The 21255-nt window shown below is 48.0% G+C and overlaps 1 protein-coding gene across 4 annotated transcripts; it reads left to right on the top strand.

Moving 5' to 3' along the window:
- The first annotated feature begins 94 nt into the window (after positions 1–94).
- On the top strand, positions 95–20331 carry ORAI2 (ORAI calcium release-activated calcium modulator 2). 4 transcript variants are annotated; one of them, XR_011682401.1, is made up of 6 exons: positions 2546–2717; positions 4449–4494; positions 7334–7574; positions 13578–14645; positions 19242–19356; positions 20043–20331. XR_011682401.1 is itself a non-coding variant. In XM_071447905.1 (4 exons), exons 3-4 carry the CDS (start codon positions 7347–7349, stop codon positions 14121–14123), a joined length of 774 nt encoding a protein of 257 aa, XP_071304006.1. In that variant the 5' UTR covers positions 95–2079; positions 4449–4494; positions 7334–7346; the 3' UTR covers positions 14124–18590. The 4 variants fall into 4 exon arrangements, 3 of the variants coding, with proteins under 3 accessions (XP_071304006.1, XP_071304004.1, XP_071304007.1); XM_071447905.1 differs by lacking the exons at positions 2546–2717; positions 19242–19356; positions 20043–20331 and adding an exon at positions 95–2079 and having other exon boundaries at positions 13578–18590; XM_071447903.1 differs by lacking the exons at positions 19242–19356; positions 20043–20331 and having other exon boundaries at positions 13578–18590.
- The last annotated feature ends 924 nt before the right edge of the window (positions 20332–21255 follow it).

Raw genomic sequence — 21255 nt, 5'->3', positions numbered from 1 at the left:
TAAAGAGATGCTGCAGTGCTGCAGGAAGGGACAAAGAGATCAAGTGATGTGGCACACACGAAAATATGGAAAAAGGTGTAAGCTGCATGTCACTTCCTTTTTGCTTTTGAATTGGAACAATACCTTTTCCCAAAGATTGTGTGTAAAGCCTCCGAATCCTGTGGCAGAAAGGCTTGGAATGGAATCATTTTGCTTGTGCTCAGCTTCCTGTGATGACACCTGCCTTTCTCTCTGCTTGAGCGCTCTGCTTTGCACCTTGGATTCCCCGGTAGGAATCTTAACATCTCTCTATATATTTACTTATTGGTGCTTAAAGCATATGCAGTGGTGGTTTTACTTGTAACTCTGGTTTTTGTCTCTTCAGTGTATCTTTAATTAGAAGTGCCTGCTGGCTTTCAGACATGCTCATCCCAGAGCCTTGCATCCAGAATGCGGTGCTACTTCTTCTCAAGCCTTGGTTAATGCCAAATTATTTTAAGCAAAAACAGTAAAAAGGGAGAATCTCTTTTTAGATTTCGCCTTTGTTGGATATTGCTGCCAGAAATCCTGCATTTTGTCTGAGCTGGCTTTATGTAATGGCTTCTCCATGGTATTACCATGGTGGCTGGGAAGCAGATGTGACCAAGTGCAAGTGATGTTTGCCTTTAGTTCCTCTGTACATACATATCCAAGGGCTTCAGAGCTTGATAACTTCTGACCTGCCAGGTCCATATCCCCACTGCCCCCCAGGATAGAGATCTGCATGTTTTCTGCTCAGTCTCCACGGAGGCAGGTGCTGCAAGTTGTGGCAGTGTTTCATTCAGATGCAGGATCCATTTTCCCTGTGGAGAGATTAGTTATGAGCATTGCTTCACACAAATCCCCCTTAGGGCAGACAAACCCTGTGGATATTGTAGGATGAGCCACAAAAACATGAGGGTTTTTTTATGGGCAAAGAACTGAGAGTCTCACAAATAATGTTCTGCCTTTGAGCTGAGTGCTGCTCTGCATTAAGCAGAGTGAGGACACATTTCCCTCAGCCACCAGGAAGGTGAACTCCAGTTTGTCTTGGTGATTGAACAAATTCAGGTTGTGTGGCCTCATCCTGTGTCCCTAAGATGCCCGTGCTGAGTTATTCATGCTGTTTTTTCTGGGAATGCTGAGTTTGAAATCCATAAACAGCAAAGAGAGCATGTTGGTGAAGGTGGCATCTGCCTCACGCTCTGTCTCGCTGGGGTGGCTGAGTGTAGCAGTAGGAGCTGCATTTGGTAGGTGTAGCTGTGAATTCCCATAAACACTCTGTTGTGGTTGTTCGTGGCAGTACGAGCTTGTTTGAGAATACAAAGCACTTCAAAGGGAGGTTTCAAGGGATGTTTCTTCGTTTAGAATAAAATGCAAATACTATGTGACCTCAAAACGGGGAAAACCTCATCCGTGGAGTAGAAAAGAGGAAGTGCTCCTGTGCATAGTAAAATAGGAACAGCTCTACAACTGATTGCTATTCCAAATAGGGCACCAAGAAAGCAGTAATAACTTACAGGCTTGAAACTGCCAAGGAGTTTGACCTGCTTACACTAAATTCGTGCTCTGGGTTCTTTTCTAGAGGAGTCTCTCTCCTTTCTCTGATAGAGATTAACCCTCAAGGGCTAAAGTTGCTCTGTACGTGTGTTTGTGCAAATTGTGGGAGCCTGAGAGACAGCAGTGTTTGGGCTGAAACCGAGCCAGGGGTGTTCCTGCTCTCAGAGGTGAAAAGCACACTCAGGATAACTTGTATCTGTCTCTTTATTAGGTACTTAAGAATTGTTTTCCTTTGTTCCCTCCCCCAGGCAGAATGGAATTCAGGAAGATGGGATTACCCTGTTATAAAGCTGACCCATTGTGCTGCCTTTCAGCATTTTCTTTATCTCATTTCCAGGGCAGGAACTCCCTCTCTTTCCCATAAGGCTGTCCCTATCCTTTTGATGGGTTTATACAGGATTTCCTGCTGAGTCAATAGCGGAGGAGTGCAGGGAGATAGCAGTCGGGATTCGCAGGGAGCCTGTGCTCAGCCGGAGGAGCCTCAGCCCGGCGGAGGCAGAGCAGCGCTGCCTTTTGACTTATGTAAGTGGCGACTTTTTGCTGTATAATTAATAATTGTAATAAAAGCACATTTGCATCCCATTGCACCAATACCTTCTCTGTGGCAAGATTTAGGGATAACGCAAGGTCCAGACCCACTAACATCTTTACCGGTGGGTGGCTTTCAGCCCGACTGCGACCTTAGGGAACCGCAGACATTTTTTACCCCTACAGATGCATGCTCACAGCGGGACCCCCGAGTGCTGCGGGAACGGCTCCGTGCCGGAGGGATGTTCTTTCCCTGTAACCCCTGAGTCCATCCCCGTTTCGTGAGACCCCCAAAGGGCTCCCCGGTGGGCGCAGGGGGCGAGAGCGGCCCCGGTTCCGCGGGCGGGGCGGGGGGCGCCGGCTGCGGCAGGGCGGGGGTCGCGTCCCCAGGCCCCGCCCCCGTCGCTGAGGGGGCGTGGCCAGCCCGACCGCGGGCCAATGAGTGAGTGGTCACGTGCGGGGGCGTGGCGGCGCTGCCCCCCCGTTTCCTGCGGGTCACGTGGCCGGTGCCCGGCGTTGCCGTGGCAGCGGCGGAGGCGGCTCCGGCTCCCGATCCCGCTCCCGATCCTGCCCCGGCTCCGCTCCCGGTCCCTCTCCCGGGGCTCCCGGCACGGCCCCCGGACAGCATTGCGGTGAGACACAGCCCGCCTCCACCCCTCCGGGGCCGCATCCCGCCCGCAGGGGGCTCATCCCCAGCGGGGCCCGCGCTCTGGGGCAGCGGGCGGCTTCCCCTCAGGCGCGTTCGGGAGGTGGCGGGCTCGTCCTGCAGAGGTGGGAGCGCGTCCTGCCCGCGGGGCTCCGGGAGGAGGGGGTCTCGTCCTGCCCGGGCTGCTGGGGGAAGTTGATTTGATCCTGCCTGAGCAGGGATTCCCCTGCCCGGGCCGGCGTGGGGGGACGCGCCTCGTCCTGCCCGGGCGGGGGGAATGCCGTGCCGGGGTGCTGGTGGTGGGATGGGCGCCTCGTCCCGCCGAGCTGGGGGCAGTCCCCTGCACCTGGAGGGACGGGGTGAATGGGGAGGGTCCGCTCTGGGCAGAGAAGGGGGTCCCGTCCTGTCCGGCCGTGCTTCGGAGGTGCCGTGGGATGCAGAAGGCTCCCATGGGATATGTCCGGACAGGGATGTTCTCGCTGGAGCGCTGTGCGGGGACATCTCCAGCACACGGTGCAGGGAAGAGCCTGGCCCAGGCTGATTTTGGAAGACCGGATCGAGAGGTTGGGTCCCATCCTGCCTGAGGAGTTGGGGAGGATCCTTGGGATGCTGGATCAGGATGCAGTGGTAGGAGGTTGCGTCCTGCCTAGGAAAGATCCTCTGTCCAGGTTGGCTTTGGAGGGAAAGGTCCTCGTTGGGAGTGGGTCTCATCCTGGCTTGAGGGATGCCCTGTCTGAGGCTGCTTTGGAGGGGAGATCCTGGCAGTGTGGGATCGCCTCCTGCCCAGGGTGTGCCGACGGTGGCGGGGAAGGAGGTGCCCTGTGAGGAGGATGCCAGCTGTGGCCATGGGACCAGGGGGTCCCATCCTGCCTGGGAAGTGATCCCCTGCTGCCACAAGGGTGGTGTTCACACCCTGCCTGGCTACTCTGGCACCCCAGGAGGGCTGCTTGGAGGAGTCCCAAGCCAGAAGAGAACATAGGAAGGGGTTTCCCATAGCAAAGATGGCTGGAACTCATCCGAGTGGAGTAACAGGGCTCGGGATTGGGCTTAGCCATGGCCTGCAGGGGCTTGAACAATGGGAGGGAAGGAACTGGCACAAACCGACAGATAAGTCTGGGGGTGTGGGGCAGAAACCTGGGACTGAGGAGGGGGCTGGCATCTGAAACCAGGCAGAGGAGCTGCCAGTGCTGCAGAGACAGCGCTCTGTGGGTGCCTGAGCACGGCAGTGGTGGGAGGGGGACCTGCTCTGTCGGCTTCATCCCCAGCTGTGGAGAAATCCCCACACATGCACTGAGATGGGAGGAGGCAAAGGCTTTCCCTTTTCCAAAGGACAGCACTTGGCAGGTTAAGAAAATCCACATAAGGGAGCAATCACAGAGAGCTTTCTGTCCTCCCAGTGCGAGATGAAGTGGGGTCAGATGCGTCGGTGGTGCAGTGAAGACACAGCTGGGATGGACTTTGCCAGGGCTGCCTGAGGAAAAGGTCTGGAGAATTCCTCATTGCCCATCCAGAGCTCAGCAGCCCTGTGCAGTCAAACCCTGTAGGATAGTTATTTCTGTAAGAACAAGTGTCCTAAACCTTTAACTTTGCAAGGCAGGAAGGTGAAATCTCCAGAATAAGCCTCCCCTGATGCAGATGACAGGCTGAAAAGTATTTGCAGAGTAAAACTGCTCCAGCTACAGCGCATGTAAAATTCTTCTTTGGTCTTGTGTTTCAGCCCTTGGAGCCCTCCACCCAGTCCCTCCATGTCCATAGCCAGCAAGGTGAGTTTGACTTCCTGGCACTGCTTGTTTGGGTTACATTTGTGTTTATGGATTTCGTTCTGAAGCTGTTTACTTATTTGAGAACATCTCTTGAGCTGCTCCAGAGAGAAAATTCAGCCTTGTGGTATTTTTAGCTTATTTTTCTAAGGGAAGAAACAGATGTGATTGGGTTCTCTTGCCCTCTCTCTGTAACCTCTGAATTCATTTGTCTTTTTAATGGAATTTGTCCCAGGGGTCAAGTTTCCTACATAGAAAGTTCCTAAGTATTTTATGAAATTAAATGGCAGAGCAGAGGCCATCACTGTCCCAGCTGGGGACAAAGGGAGTGAATTCACTCCACACTATACATTGCAGGACCCACACAGGATGTTGTCACAGGAAACAGCTTTACAATTTTGCTGCTCACAGACTTGTTTCTTCCTCCAATCCTCCCAGGAGGTTTTTTTAATCTGTAAAATAGGTGATTCTTGCCTTTTCTGGAAACACAGATCAAGCAGGAAGGTTTGTCCCTGTTATTGTTTCTCTTGTTTTTATTATGGCATGAATATTCTAGTGGGCCTTTCTTTTTTGTTTGTTTGGGTTTTTTTGGGTTCTTTTTGTTACTTTTAAATATTTTGAAAATTCCTGAGCAGGTCAGGAGCCTTCCTGGAGTGTTGCAGGGACTGTAATAACGGCCTTGTCAAACCTGCCCAGGAATCATCCTGTGCTGCCATCCTTGTTGTGTCTGAGGGGACTGGAACCTAAAAGCCCCCCCAGGTTCAGGAGGGACAATCTTGAACCTGCAGTGCTTTATTTGCTATTCTTTGTTATTGTGCCTGAAACAGCTTCCTTCCCTTTTAGTAACAGCATTCAGAGTTGTGGGCAGTTGATGTCTTTTGATCTTTGCCACTTCTGCAAGTCTCCCAGCAGTCATGGCTTTATTAGCTGTCCCCACGTGGCCCCTGTACATGGGGAGCTGGGGGGATGAAGGCAGGGCTGAAAGGTGCCTGTGACCTTGAGAGGTGGTGCTGGGACTAATTAATGCCACACCAGGTGTGATTCTGGGCAGCATCTCCTCCTCCTGGGAGCTGGTGAGTGTTTTATAACCAGAAGGTGCAGCTCTGGTGTCTGCCACCTCCACAGTCCTCAGTGGCCGAGTTGTGAGTGAGGGGATTAAACAAGGAATTGTATTTCCATTTTTTGGAAGGCTGAGTTAGTTTCAGATGTGTGTCAGAGTTGAGAAATTTTTGCACAAAACATTCCATGGATGTTGTTTTATGCCTGGGGATCACCAGAGCCATTTGCCAGCAGCCTGGGGATGTGGTGCTGTAATCTTCCACCACCTGAAGTACTCTTGCTGCTTTCATGCATCTCTCAGTGTAATCCCTTCAATCTGAAGATGATGACATTTCCTGGAAGCATTTTGCTTTCCCCTTTGGAATTGCCTTTTCCTTGCCCTCTGCTCAGAGCCACCGGTGGAAGTAAGGGGGGAACAGGATTCTTGGTCAGATGTGGCTGATAAATGGAGTGTGAGCAGCTCAGGAAATTTAACTTCCCACTGCAAAAGCTTGGGTAGTTCATTTGTTAACCCTACACAGCATTCAGCTCTGTGATTATTGGGGGAGAACTGTGCCCATCTAAACTGAGCTTTGATGAGTTATGGTTGAGAAAAACTGATGTGCTGGTTTGAAAGTAAACCAGGGGGAGAGATTAACCCCACACAAATACCTTGAGACAGGCTTCAGGTCGGAGTTACAGTTTAATAGGAAGATTACAGTAGATTAATTATGCAGAATTGGAATTTTACAGAAAAACTGGCTTAAACCCACAAAGTCGGAGTACAGCCTGGCCCGTGTTGGTCAGGGTTGTGGCTGCAGTGCTGTTGAAGTGATGGTTGCAGTCCTCTCACATGCAGTGGTGCTGTGGATGGTCTGGCTCTCCTGTGGAAGTTCAGATCCTCCCCTGCATGTCCAGTGGTGGTGGTGCTCGTATCCCCAGATAACATGCGGTCAGATGCAGGCAGGAAGGCTCAGCACCTCCCCCGGAGCGAGGAATTTCACAATGGAATGATGTGATCCTATGAGTCAGGGGATATTCTGGGGAGTCCTTTATGGCCGAGGTCGTTACAGCTGCCCATTGGTGCCATTATGGCCCGTTGGCAGGGATGAGCCCTGGGCTGGGTGTAGCTATCACGGCTGAGTGAAGCAATTTATGAACACAATAAAACACCACCCTGCAATGCAGGGTTTGCCTCCTTCCCTTATCTAACAGCCAGCTCGCAGCCTGGGGGGTCGGGTGTGCACCCTGCAGCTCCTGCAAGCGGCCATTAGCAGTTCATCAGGAATAATGGAGATGGGAGTAGAACACTCAGTTTGGTTACACCCCACATTGTAACCCAGAGGAATGGTTTCCAAAGAAGGAGCAAAAAGTGACTCCCTCAAGTGGTGTTTGATGCTCTAAGGAGGTGCATTTGGAGCCAGCCCGTGGTGCACTGGGACATGAACTGTCCAACCAAAACAAAGATAAGATGGAGGTGAAGCGTATTTATATAAAACAATTTTTTATGAGCAAGAAGGAATTAAAGGGCAAAGTTGAGGTGCCTACTCTGAAATGAAAATCCAGATGGTGTGCAGCCTTCCTGAATTCCTGCTGACATAGTTGCCGAGTGTACCTTTGTAATCCTTCCTAGTTTTCATGGTCATTTTTGGCAGTTATGGACGGTCCTTTGCAGTTCTGAATTCCAAGTGTGATGTTATTTGGTCCATCATTTTCCACTGACCAAGGGCAACTTTGTTCAGCTGCAGCTTTTCCAGTAGTTAATGCTCATCCTGTCTTGAACATGACTGTTTTGTTCCCTCAGCACTTCTCTCATCATGAGTACTGAATTAAACGTTCCGGTGGATCCTTCCACTCCTGCCTGCTGCTCTGAGCCTGGCACCAAGGGCATGGATTATCGGGACTGGGTCCGACGGAGCTACCTGGAACTGGTCACGTCCAACCACCACTCTGTGCAAGCCCTTTCCTGGAGAAAACTGTACCTGAGCCGAGCCAAACTGAAAGCCTCCAGCAGAACCTCTGCTCTGCTCTCTGGATTTGCAATGGTAATGTGAAAAACGCCAATCACTTGTTTTCAAACTTTTAAAAGTTTAAAAGTAATAAAATGGTTATAAAAATAGTAATACAATTAGAGTAATTGTCTCATATTGTCCTAATTTGAATTAGGATAATATGAGACAATAGAAACAAAGAATTATGGACATCCAGGTACCTTTTTCTTGACAGCATAAGCCCGAAAAAGGACACCCCTTAACAGAGGATTAACCCTTAAAAGCAATAGCCTGTTGCATATTCATACATCTCATACATGATGCATGAATTCCATTCAAACACAGGATTCTGTCTGGTCATCATCAACTTCTTCCTCTGAGTCCTAACAGCGCCTTCAAGGCAGGAAGAAGTTCGTTTCTCCTGATAATGGGGCAATAAATTCATCAACTTCTTCCTCTGAATCCTAAACGGTGCCTTCAAACCTGAGTGAGGCAGGAAGAAGTTAATTTCTTCTGATAATGGTGCAATAAATTCTCTTTCTCTGAAAGATTTAGGTGTCCTGTGGCTGCTATCTTGGTGTGAGTCCTTTCTTTAGAAAAAAAAAGCATCCTACATAGCAGTTTTTATTTTAACATTATGTTATAACCTAAAACTGTATTTACCACACTACTTAAGAGAATTAATACAGCATTAATTTCTAACACAACACATATAATATTCATTTTAATATTTGTGAAAAGCCAATCATAAAATACGCATGTTTCATAGGTAATGTGTGTTTTATAGCTTTTTGAATGGTGAAGGTTTTTGGGTTGCCTCAAATCAACTATTAATCAGTGTTTTCTTCCTGGGAAGGAGCAGGGAGTTGTTTCCTGAAGAAACAGGAGGCATCTGCCTGGGGGCTTCTGTTTGGCTGCTGCTGCAAAGTTTGAGGCTGGCTCTCTCACTGCAGCAGGGATACATGAGCTGTCTAACAGCCAACCCACACACTCCCAAGTCAGCCCTTTAAAAATACTGATCCCCTACTGCAAGTGATCCTAAGGGCTCCAGCAGCATTGCTAAACAATCCAGGACCTCCTTTGGCCCCGAGGCTGGCTGCCCTCATGCATGCAAGGCTGCTCTTGGGTGTGGAGCACTTTCAGGCCCCTGTGGTTGCTGTGGTCCTGAACGTTATTTTAATTTCTCTGCGTGTTTTCTCAGGTCACAGTGTCTAAAATAAGGTGGAGGTTGGTCACAGTCTGCCAAAGTGAAGTTTGCATAGCGTGATCAGGGAGATCGTGTTCTGCCACTGAGGTGTGAGAAGAGGCCCTGAGCCTCAGACCTGGTGTCAGAGGGCTCTGCAGCCTGCAGGGAGCCAAACCTGGTGTATTTTTGTCAGTGCTGCCTATTGGAAGTGATCCCTGGTGCTTGCTCTCCGCTGTGCAGCACTTGGGTGTTATTTGGAAGTGATTTGCATAGGTCAGAACCATGGCAGGGGTGAGCAAATAAACAAGACTGAGACAGTCAGTGGTCCAGTGCTCAGGCCTGTCTGAGCTGTGTGTTAAAACACCACCATGCTGTGTGAGCCCCTTTATTTCCCCTCAGCTTTTGCTTACAGTGAGTGAGAGTTGGAACCAGTTTGGGGGAGGTTTCCTGTTCAGGAAGTGGGCAGGTCTGGCTGTTCCCGAGGTCTGTCAGCAGAGGGGCAGTGTCTGGGTGCTGTGGGACCTGAGGTGAAGATGTTTCATCCTGCAGCTCAGAAGCTGGGAGGGAAAGACAGATCTCAGGAACTTCCCAGATTGCCTTTCTTGTTTTATTTTAGCTTCTTCCACTGCTTTTTCCTCCCCCAGCCCCCCAGCCCATGAATCATCCATAACATTACAAGTTGGTCACCCAAAGTGAAGCTGGAAAGCTGCAGGCGGGGGTTTCAGTGGGAGCAGGCTGGAGTGGGGACAGGGTGCTCAGTTGCTTTGTCATTGCTCTCCACTCACTGGCTGTGTGCAAAAGGTGCTCTTAAAAGCTTTTCACAAAGTGTTGGTTTGTAACCAAACTTGTGTGCTGCAGGGACAGAAGGTCCCTCCTCTTTTGGAGAATGCTGGGTGCTCTCCTGTAGACTTCTCTCATGCAGGAGTTTTCTTACTCTAAACAGCCTCTCACCTGCATGCTCTGTGTGCCTCTGGTTACTGGAGTTCTGTTGTGACTGTTGTCTTTAATACAATTAATAAATTAACATTTGGTATTGTTGGGGACTGATCTACCAGCGTGGTCCCACAAAGTGTCCCTGCTGGGGTGTGCTGTCACTGGCACCACTGGGACTCAGGGCTTGCAGCCCACCCACACTGCAGGGCTGAACCACATCTCTGAAAACAAATCATGCTTTCTCAGCTCTTACAGCAGAAAGTTACTGAAAGTCCTTGGCAAACACACAAAATTAACCACTGGTTTTACATTCTCTTTGATCTCTTTAAAGTGCAGTTGAATATACACAGGTGTAAGTAGTGTTAATTATGCTCACCAGCCTAATGTAAGAAATAAAAATCAGTAACTAAGAAATAAAATCTCTTGTAATAAGGAATTCTCTTTATTAGCTTTTTCCCCAGCTGATTGGAAAGCTGAGGTGTTTGTTCCTCCTGGGTTATTTCTCCACGGGTATGCAGGAGTTTAGTACACGGATGTTTACTCTCTAATAAGAACACCTCTGGCAATTGATGAAAGAAATTACTTAGAGATAAATATGTGTAGACATGGCACTTAGGGACATGGTTTGGTGGTGGACTTGGCAGTGTTGATGTGATGGTTGGACTCTGTGATCTTAAAAAGGTGTTTTCCAGTCTGAACCATTCCGTGATCCTATTAAACAACTTCCCCAAAGCCTCGAGTGCATTTGACTACGTAAACAAATGTCACCCAGGGCTTGGCTATTGCTTTATTTACTTCCCTGTCGGTGTGTTTGATGCAAGCTAGCTTCATATTGGCTGAAATTATTGTGAGCTGATGGATATTTGATCAACAGGCCATGGCTCTGATCCAACTCCTTCTGGACAGGCTGCAGAATAATGCAAACCTTCCTCGTTACCATCTCTGGGATTTCTGGCAGAGCCCTGGGGCAGGTCAGGAGGATGTGGGTCATTCCAGTGCCAGCTCTGCTTGGAGGTGGGCTGTAAGGCAGCTGCCCCAAGGAGGCTGCAAATAAAGGAAATTTAGAGGAGCTTAATAATTTTCCTCATGGAAATAAGAGCTATTACTGCTAATCCATCTTCTCAATACTTATCCAATTGCTACAGGATATGTGTTTGATTAAAAAAAAAAACCAAAACAAAAACCCTGACAGATATACTGGAGTGGTTGTTTTTACAGTCTGCCAAACCATCTGTGTGAATGTGTCATGGTTTATGTTAAGCCATTTGTCATCCTTTTGCTTGATATTATCTGTCTTGGTCTAAATTTCTCAAAATGAATAACATCCTTGTTGTGGACAGTCTCAGCTATACTGGTCTAAACCCCAGAATCATTGCATTAATTTAACTGCAGTTTAATTCTAAAATGTTGTGAGCCCTTGATCCTGTAATTCTGGAGTTCAGCTGGGTTATTCTCAAGCTTTAAATTAAGTCTGTGCTGAAATATTCCATAGTTTGGCAGAGAGCTCAGCCTTGCAAAGTTGCTTCTGGGAAGAGGTTAAAACAAAGGGGGCTATTACATGGAAGAGTATAATTGTATCAAACATGACATATTAATAGTTTTACAGGCTAGACAGCTTATTTAATGATTTTTTAAATGGGTTATGTCAGCTTGTCCTCTTTCTCTTATCCCGGTCAGGGAATGACATGACAGCCTGTGCTGGGTAGAGCAATAAGAGCTCACTCACCTTTTCAGTACTTGTTTGGGTTAAATGAACTGCTTTTCTGCCTTGCTGCCCTATCTGGATTGTTGGTGTTTTTCACTGAAATACCTCTTACTGAGCCATCAGTCAGTGTTAAAAATTCATCACATTGCACAGCTGAAGCTCGCCCTGGGGAATAGGTTAGTCTGGGAGGAAACATCCAATTAGCTGAAAAGTGCTGCTCATGTGAAGGATAACAAGCAGAAATTGATATGTTGACATCAGCCAGGCTTTCAGCTTTAATATAAAGCTATAAATTGGACATGCAGGTACAATTCCCATTCAGCTGTGTCTCTGGGTGTTACAGCACCCCATAATGAACAATGTACCTGCAGGTTTTCCTGGCTGATGGGGCGTGACTGGCAACCACAGTGCTGGACAAATTCACTGTACAGTGAAGCAGAGAATGAGTCTGATCTCCTCCCTCTCAAATCAATACAAGGGGAACTGCAAAGGGAACATACACAAGGGAACGTGAAATCTGTTCTGTTTAAATTGACCTTGCAATTGATAGTGAAGGATTCCTGTGTTAGGGTTTTCTCTGCTACACAACAAGAACTGCTGTACTGTTTACTACTGTAAACTGCAACCAGGAGCTGATAAAAACAAACAAAGGTAAAACCCCAACATGCTCATGGTCAGAACAGAAGGCTGGGAATGCCCAAGGGCTGTCACAGTATTTTTGCTGTCTTTAATGTCTTAAATACTTGATGTAGCTATAAAATCCAGACTTGTAGAGATTGACCATTTTCCACACATGTTGTATCTTGCTTGCTGGTAAATGTGTTCAGACTTGACTGTGATCTGATGGTTTTCAGAGTAAATGTAGGTAAGGCAGCAGTCATGCCAGCTGGTTTCCATTCCCTTTAATCCTTTTCAGGGCTTCCAGCAGGGACAACATGACCATACCCCTAATCTTCAAGTGCTTAAATAATATTATGAACAAGTAATGCCAGAGCAAGTGGTGCAGGTGATTATATAGAGCCTGAAATGGCTGCTCAGGGAAGTCTCATGTGAAGTCTGGATAACATTATCGTGAGTCAGTTCTACAAAATCCTTCTGTGTCCCAGAATCAAGTGCATATTTGAAACTTTGCCTTCTCATGATGTTCTTTAGAGGGGCTTCTTTCCAGCAAGCTGTGCTGTGCTGGAGCAGCAGGTCAGCTGGGATCACCAGCGGTTTTCCTTGCTGCCAAGAAAGTTAACTTCTCTGCAATCATGAAGTGCAGCTACAGATGCAAGCCAGCTGCTAGAGAGAAATGTTTGATAATCTTGTCCACTGCTTTTGGGTCTTTTCTTAGCAGAAAGTTTGTACTGTCCTTTCAGGGATGCCACCACACAGAAGTACTGTTTTGCTTCACAGGTAGCTTAATTGTAAAAATTCTTAAGCTAAACCAGTTAACAGGACTCCACTTCTGATCTCAAAAGAGCCTCCTGCTCTCTTGCACATATTCTGCTTCTTAAGCTTTATTTGATTAAAGTAAAAATAGCTCTAGAGACCTGCTGTGTGATATCTCTTGTTTTGGGAAGGAGACTCCTGAGTTGCTGAGCACACCCATAAGCCAGTAGCTGTCCACTTCTGCTGGGTGTATCACCAAGTTATTACCTCTCAAGGGAGAAATCTGAGGATATAAATAACTTAGAAGTTATTTATCTGGGAATATTTGTAATAAAAACAAATGTAAACTGTCCAGAGAGTAGAAGGCAGTTATTTTAACTATGGGCTAACTTAAGCTGTAAAGTAGCTTGTGTGCTTCCCATGGTGGGCAGTGAAACGTGGCTGGCCACAAGGAGCTGCTTGGTTTTGCTTTTCTTTACACGCCTGAAGTTGAAACTTCCTGTGCTGCAGCTGCAAGGAGGGAGTGGCACTGGAGGCCGTGATGGTGGCTTATAGCAGGCTGTTAGCTGCCTCTCAGCCCCACGTGGCATCTAATGAGCTCCTTGTGTTGTGTGCTGGGTTTGGGGCTGTTCCTGTGGCTGTGGTGGCAAGGAGAGATGTGTTGTTTGAGAAAACCATGATCTCAGAAGGGCCACAGCAGTGGGTGACAGCAGTGATCCATCTGGGCTGCCATTCCAAAAAGCTCTGGAGTGTGTACTTGACCTTAGTTGTTCTTCCTGAATCAAGATGCTTTTCTGGCTGAAAGCCTTGAAAAGAGGAAAGCCAGCAGGTGTTGACAAGCTCTTTGTTCCTTCCCCAGGTGGCCATGGTGGAGGTGCAGCTGGAGGTGCAGTACAAGTACCCCCAGATGCTGCTGATCGCCTTCAGCGCCTGCACCACGGTGCTGGTGGCCGTTCACCTCTTCGCCCTCCTCATCAGCACCTGCATCCTGCCCAACGTGGAGGCTGTGAGCAACATCCACAACCTGAACTCCATCAGTGAGTCCCCCCACGAGCGCATGCACCCCTACATCGAGCTGGCCTGGGGCTTCTCCACCGTCCTGGGGATCCTCCTGTTCCTTGCTGAAGTCGTGCTCCTGTGCTGGATAAAATTCCTGCCTGTGGGCTCCATCCTGAAAAATGAGACCACCAACGTGGAGAAGCCCAGCAGCCACGCAGGGTGGCAGTCAGCACTGGTGTCCACCATCATCATGGTCCCCGTGGGTCTGATTTTTGTCGTCTTCACCATCCATTTCTACCGCTCCTTGGTGCGGCACAAAACGGAGCGGCACAACCGGGAGATCGAGGAGCTCCACAAACTGAAAGTGCAGCTGGATGGGCATGACAGAGGCATGCAGGTGGTGTGACCTGCACACAGCTCAGCCAGGGCTGAGAGCAAAATACCTGGTCAAAATACCTGGTCTGCTGCTTGGTGAGACGCACCAGGGATGGATTTTCTTGAGGCTTAAATCTGTAAATGCTACTTGCCTGCCATTTCTAGCTGTGGGTTCTTGTGCTGTTCCACATGCTGGGGGCTCTGCCCTGGTTCTGGTCCCACACACTTGGTACTTAAGTCGACACTGCCGTGGTGTTCAAGGTCAAAACTTTATCTACCTTAATATTGGTAGCCAAAAATCTGTATTTTTTACAAATGCAATATTCCATTGCCAAAAGTGAAACTGCACCGGCTGTCCCAAAGGCCTCTCTGCGTGTATTTGTGTGTGTAGGACCTGTCTTACCTGTCAGAACTCCCTGGCTGTCAGTGAGCCACAATTAACTGGCAGCTCGTTGCTAGAGCAGAGCTGATTAATGTGGGTACCTGCAGCTGACTCAAGGACATCCAGGAAAGCACAACAGAAACTGAGAATGTTGATCACCATTGTTCCAAAGCAAGTATTCCATAAATACATAACCAGAAAGAAAACAGCCTTAGCTTTTATGTTCTTTTTTTTTTTTTTGCCGTCCTTTACTGTATTTTTACAGCTTGGGATGTAGAATTTTGAATTGCAGGAGGCTGGGAAGTTCTCTCACACTTTCTTCAGTGGCATCTGTCACCTTAGGTTGAGTAAGTGCCAAGATCGTGTTTTTCCCAATAACAGGCAAGAGTGCCCAGGGAAGGCTTACAGGTGTTTTAGATTTAACAAGGACATTCTTAAAACAGAACAGTGCCAGGGAATTTAATGAGACAAGACTTTGAAGGACTAACAAAGCAAGTTTCAAGGAGGTAGAGGAGTGACAGCAAGTACTGTAGAAATCTGCCACTGTGTCTTCTTCGTTTGTGCATTGCTGTGATGCCTTTTGCCCGGTTTGCTAGAGAGAGCAAGCCCAGTCCTGTGTTATTTCATCATTTGGGGGTTTGGTTTTTTTCTTTTTTTAATTGGCTGTAGCATTTTTCTGTCAGAAATGAATGCTTCCTTCTCCCTTCACCAAAGCAGACAACTCCTCTGGTGGAACCTGGAGCTGTCCTGGCGAGCCTGATGGAGCTGGATCTGGCAGGAATGCTGTGTGCCATTAAAGAGCTATCCCTTTCCTTTGAGCTCATTTCTTTTTTCAGCAGCTGAGACAATGATACTTGCATGTCTGTGTTGCTTTGCAAGGGAAGCTTGTAAATTCCAGAGCATCCTCGTGGGTGAAAACTTCTGTGAAAAAGAAAACTGATTTTATTATTTTTGGTAACTTTGTGGAGAGAAAAGAGTGTTTTGCAATCATCAGCTCTTTTAAGGGAAAGTCAGGCTTTCTGACACACAGGGCTGCAAGAAGCATAAGCACATTTTCTTGGCCCTGATCCTGTGCTAGTTTCCTCCTCTTCACTCCAAAACTGCAGTTTCAGAGTCTCCGAGGCCTTATAGGTTTCTCAAATCATTAAGGATGTTTCTAATGTTCCATTTAACCCTGGGCTCTTATTCCACTGGGATATGAGGCAGTGTAATGCATGTGAGCTTCCCAGAAGGGACAGTACATGCAAACCCCAGGGGAGCAGGGTGAGCCTATCCCAATATTCCTCTCTGTCAGGGGCCTTGGGAAACCACCTCTCATCTCTCTTGTTTACATGGGAATGTGAGCACTGCTGAACAAGTTGCTTAGCACTGTGTCTGTGGCTTTCATCTGCTGTTCTTGCTGCAGTTGGCATGTACCATATTGGCTGATGTGCAGCAAAGAAAATAGTCTTTGTGTGCTAAATGACTAATCTGTACTCATGTGCATATGCAAAAACAAGGAGTGTCCTCCAGGAAGTGGGGTGGTCGTGAAATTCATATGAACTCCCCAGGACTCTCCCCTTTCTCCCTCCTCTTTTTACCATAATAAAAATTGAAAGGTTTATACAACAGAATCAGAGTTGGGTTTTCTGCCAAGTGCTACACGTGTCAGCTCCTCTACCAACAGAATTTCTGTTGAGAGGCCAGAGCCAGACCAGATGGGATGAATCTCTCATCTGTACTTTGCACTCTCCTTTAATATCAGTAATAGCAGGACCTTGTGTGCTGAGGGGCTCAGAAGGCTGTCAAGGAAAGTATTGTACCATTTTTGCAATATCTTTTTAAAAAGCTTCACCCTGTGCATACAGTGCTGCAAAAGCAATTCAGCTTGTCTGGAAACAGCCAGATCATTCATTTAATTTTTTGCAACAGCAAATTAAGAAAAGAACTTTGATTTTGTAGAATACTACTTTGATTTTTGTAGAAAACTGCTTTGATTTTGTAGAATAACTCATTCAGGCTTGGGTGGGATTGCATTCAAGATCAGACTCAAGTCAGTGCATCTGTGACTGGAGTGGGACCACCTTGCTCCAGGGGTGAATCAGAGGTGCAGCTTGGGATAGTGTCCCAGGGACAAATACTCCTAAAACAGAGTAATAACTTGCTTCCCTGTCTTTGCTTGCAGCTCTGTTTCTTGTGTCTCTCTAGGCACTGAGTTCTCCCTTCCATGAGAAGCTCATGGGGGTATTTTTGCTCTTTGATGCTCAAGATTACCCCCATCCACCTTCATGCTGTAACTCCTCTCCCTTCACAACAACAGCACTTGCTTTTCTTGCTCCTGCCTCTCTTCCTGCAATTTATTTACATTTTCACCACTGTTGGGTCCAGACTTGTGTTGCAGATATGTTACCTATGGTTCCAGGCAGAGGAGTTCATCCATAAAGGAAGAAGTGGGGATGTTGTACTTGTCCAGCTGGGTGTTTCTGTGCTCCAGCACCACAAAATCCTCCCTGTTCCTGTGGCTGTCAGCAGGATTCCCATCAGTCAAGCCAGCCTTTCCACACTGTCACTGCTGTCCCAACAGGGCTGCCAGCTCTCTGTGGCACGTCTGGGTTTGCCTGGCCACGTCTGTCCTGTGCTGTCACCTCTCTGTCGTCCCTGGGGTGTCTGTCGTTCTTGGAATGTCCCAGGTTTGTGTGGCTGCAATCCTGCCATGCCTGCATGGAGATGCTTCTCCCAAGGGTTCCACTCTCAGCTGGGGATGAGTGCTGAGGATCTCCTGTGGTGTTTGTTGGCTTTCTGTCCCAGCTTTGGGCTCTGGACTGCTGTCCTAATTCTCAGCCCCCTTGGTTTGTGGCTCTCTGGACCAGCTATTGCCTTGTCTGAGCTATTTCTCCAATTTTTGCAGTGGAGCTTAGCACAGGGACAGCCATGATCTAGGGACAGCCATGATCTTGCTTCAGATTTATTTTGTTTTGGCCAGTTTTTGCTCAGCAGGAAAATGCCTCTGCAGGCACCAGCGGTGCAGAGACCCTGCCTGCCCACCCTGGAGCAGGGAAGGAGCTCTCAAGGACAGGAGAACAACAATTCTTTGTATCATTCCCATGCACCAGCCTTGGTTGGGAGGCAATTCCTCCCTCCCTTTCTGTCCTGGCAGGAGTAAAGAAGGGACACGACCGCGAGCTGGAGGGAGCAGGATCGGGTTCTCCCTTTGCAGTATTCAGTGGCAGCTCTCACTCTGTGGTCTCCCTATTTTTAACATCGCCCCGGGGCCGGGCTGGCTCCCTGTTGCAGTGGAGAGGAGGCTCTCGGGGAGAATTTGTGACCGTGAGAGGTGGAGTCGTGTTGGATTTGAGCATGTGAGGGATGAAAGTGACACCGTGCGAGAGCCCCGGGCAGAGGGAGGGCTGGAAGTGTTTCTGGAGAGCACCGGGGTGGCTGCAGCTGCAGAGAGAACCTCCCTCCACATCCTTCCACCTCCCTCCACATCCTTCCCTCCCACATCCTTCCTCTGGGATGTGGGGATGGGCAATCCCAAATTGCCTCGAGGTTACCTGTGCTGGGCTGGGGGTGGAGGTGCTCCTCCTGCCTTTCACAATGTGCTCCTTTTCTTTTTCCTTTTCCTTTTCCTTTTCCTTTTCCTTTTCCTTTTCCTTTTCCTTTTCCTTCCCTCTCCCTCTTTTCCTTTTCTTGCCTTCTAACAAACAAGAAGGCCTTGGAGTTTCCCTGCTGCTGTAGATTCCTTATCTTTCAAATCTCATTGCATCATCTGCCAAGGCAGCTTCCTCAACGCCCCCTCAAGCTGCAGTTCAGCTGGGCCAGAGGGGATATTTTCTGGTTAACTCACAGGTTCTTTCCCCTACAGCCATTTCAAAGCAGTTTCAGTAATTAAAATTGACTGGCTGGATTTGGACAGCATTTCCCCGAATCCCTGTGTGTCCAGCTGGGAGCTTGCTTTCTGCCCAGAGGTGTAACAGCCATAAGTGCTAAAAGAAAAAGAAAAAAAAATGTGTTTTAGCTTTGCCTATTCTTGTTTTACCTCTGCATGAACAATATTTAATGTAGAACAACGAATGTATCTCAGTTATTGTCCAGCTGTGTGAGAGAAACTGGATAAACTCGCTCAGTTTTATGCTTCTTGGTGATTTCAGACTGATTTCTTGAAAGGCAGCTCAAGTCCTCCAGCATCTTATGGGTTAACTTGGGTTCTGCTTTTTTGAAAAAAGTTTGGTCAGATATGATCATTCTCCCTTTGCAATGCACAAGGAGATAACAATTAGATGTACTTCCTTTTAATGAGGGTCTGGGTCTTGGCACGGCATTTACAAGGAGGTTAAGGAGACAAGAAACTCCTATAACAGGAAGAACATTAAAGTTTGTCTTCTGTTAATTATAATATGAGCTTAGTGGACAAAATTATTTTAAAGAGCTCATTAAGATTAAAACATCTTCATACCTTTCTCAGATTTCTATGGTACTTGACAGTAAATTGTTAATGTTTTGTGACACTGCAAAACAGGATTTTCTGGCTTTTTTGTTTTGTTTTGTTTTTTGGCTTTTTAGGAGAGAATGTACATGAAGTTTTAAGGAGTAATACTGAACAGATGGGTGTGCATTTTGATCTAAGGATGATGCCCAAGAGGCTGTTTAACAGGTGAAAAATGTCAAAAGACTGGCACAGCAATGCCTGTGTAGTGACTAGATTAAGTTTTGGAATTCAAAAACACCAAGAAAAAGCCCTCACTTTTTGGCTCAGTATTTAATTATTTGCATTTTTTCACATTTAAGATATCAGCTAGGAAGAGCTGGAATCTTCTGGCAAGAACAGCAGCTTCCTGTATAGTTCAATCAAGGCAGAAAAATCCAGCCAGCAAATGCAGAGCACAAGATGAACTGACACTGTGTAAGTTATTGTGGCAATCTGATTCATCAGAATCCATCATCTGCTTTCACTGTGGAGAGAATGGAGCAGCAGGGATGCACACAGAAAGTGTTTTAGCAGCCTGAGAGCACAATATAAATGTAGAATTGGAGCACTGGAAATTCGGGCCAAGCATTAATGGCAACACTTTGCTGCAGTGTGCTGAGCAGAGAGCAGATCCATGGAGAGGCTTGGAACTGCAGGGTGAGGGGGATCCAGGTGCAGTGTTTGCTCTCTCTGTGACAGCCTGGGCTGGGTTTCCTCCCTGTGTGTCTGTGCCAGGCTCCTCCTCCTGCTTGGACAAAGCCCCTCTGCTCCAGGTGCTGTCCTGGGGATATTCCACTCCCAGTGCTGCTGAGCCCTGTGGATGCCAGGCTGCAGAAAAAGGGAGGAACTGCTGCTCTCAGCACACTGCCTGCTTTGGGGAGAGAGCTGGACACATCACAGAATGGGTTGGCTTGGAAGGGACTTTAATGATCATGCAGTTCCTACCCCCTGCCATGGGCAGGGACACCTTCCACTAGTCCAGGTTGCTCCAACCTGGCCTTGGACACTCCCAGGGATCCAGGGGCAGCCACAGCTGCTCTGGGCACCCTGTGCCAGGGCCTCCCCACCCTCACAGGGAAGAATTTCTTCCAAATACCTAATCTAGATCTACCCTCTTCCAGTTGCAGCCTATGAGGAATTTCCTGGGACAGAGCTCACTGTGAGCAGGTGTGGCCTGCCTGTTGTGTGTCTGTGTTTGCAGTGAAGAGCTTCCATCAGAGGGGATGTGCTGTGACTGCTGGAACTGCTGCTGGAGCTCCTTGAGGACACTCACCAGCCCACCTGGATGGAGGTTTGGAGTTTGGGACTGCCCATGGGAGCCCTGCTGGAATTAGCACTAAACTGAACCTGTCTCATTGCAGCCCACAAAGGGGTCTGCTTGTATCTGTTGGCTTAAACTGATGAAAAATATCCTGATTCCTGGTATCTGTCCTGGGTGAAGAGCTCCCTCCCCTGCAGAAAAGCAGAGGAGTGCTTTACTGTGCAGCAAATCCTGTGCAGTCAGTGCCAAGGAAGCACTTTGGGGCAGAGCCCAGCAGTGCAGGGGCGCTGAGATCTGTCTGTCCCTCTCCTTGCCAACCAAAGCCAGGCAGCACTGCCTGCTGGTGGCAAGGTGGTGTTTTCCTGCTGCAGGTGAGACTGTGCTGAAGGGCTGCCATGGCAGCACCGTGTTTATTAAAGGATCACACTTCTTCCACAGCACAACTTCATTTTCAAGAGCACAGAAGTTTGTTCAGAGCAGACAGATGGCCTCAGATCAGCTTCTGCTGCAAATGACTGCTTGAATCTTAGGTACGAGGCATGATTCAAACCTGACTGCTGGGGGTGCCAGGAAAATAAATGATAGCTGCCAGGGTTGCAGTCTGTTGCCCAGCTAATTCCCAAAATCTCACTCCTGCTACTGAGAGCTGACAGCAGGGTTCAGAGATGACAAATGATCAGAAAATAACACAGTCTGTGCAGGCCTTTGGTCTGATCTCTGTCCAAGCCCGAAGAGTCAGCACTGGTCCTCTGCAAAAGCTGCTCTTTGGTCCCAGAAGATACAGGTCACACATGGAATTTATGATTAATCCTCATTGTTAGAGCATGAATCTTCAGCAAAGGATAATTGCTTTAATTAGTTCTCAGTGTTTTGTACTGTCTGTGGAGAGATACCTGCTTACCTTCCTCCCCCAAGACCTGGTCTCTACAGGACCTGGCTGAGGTGGGTGAGGGGATATTTGTACCCCCAGGGCTGGATGCAACATTCAAACCACTCTGACAGTATCGAGTATGGGCCAGGAAAACTTAAAATCTGTGCCAGGGCTTGGGCTGAAACTGTGTCAAGGGCTGTTT

Source organism: Agelaius tricolor, unplaced genomic scaffold, assembly GCF_023055355.1.
Source record: "Agelaius tricolor isolate 1412-34295 unplaced genomic scaffold, bAgeTri1.0.p SCAF_25, whole genome shotgun sequence".
In the NCBI taxonomy this organism is placed as follows: Eukaryota; Metazoa; Chordata; class Aves; order Passeriformes; family Icteridae; genus Agelaius; species Agelaius tricolor.
This window is presented reverse-complemented; position numbering and strand designations above follow the sequence as displayed.

Coding starts and splice junctions, on each gene's coding strand:
- ORAI2 (XM_071447905.1), top strand. CDS start 7,347: ATGAGTACTGAATTAAACGTTCCGGTGGATCCTTCCACTCCTGCCTGC. Junction 7,575..13,577: donor TGCTCTCTGGATTTGCAATG/GTAATGTGAAAA, acceptor TTCCTTCCCCAG/GTGGCCATGGTGGAGGTGCA.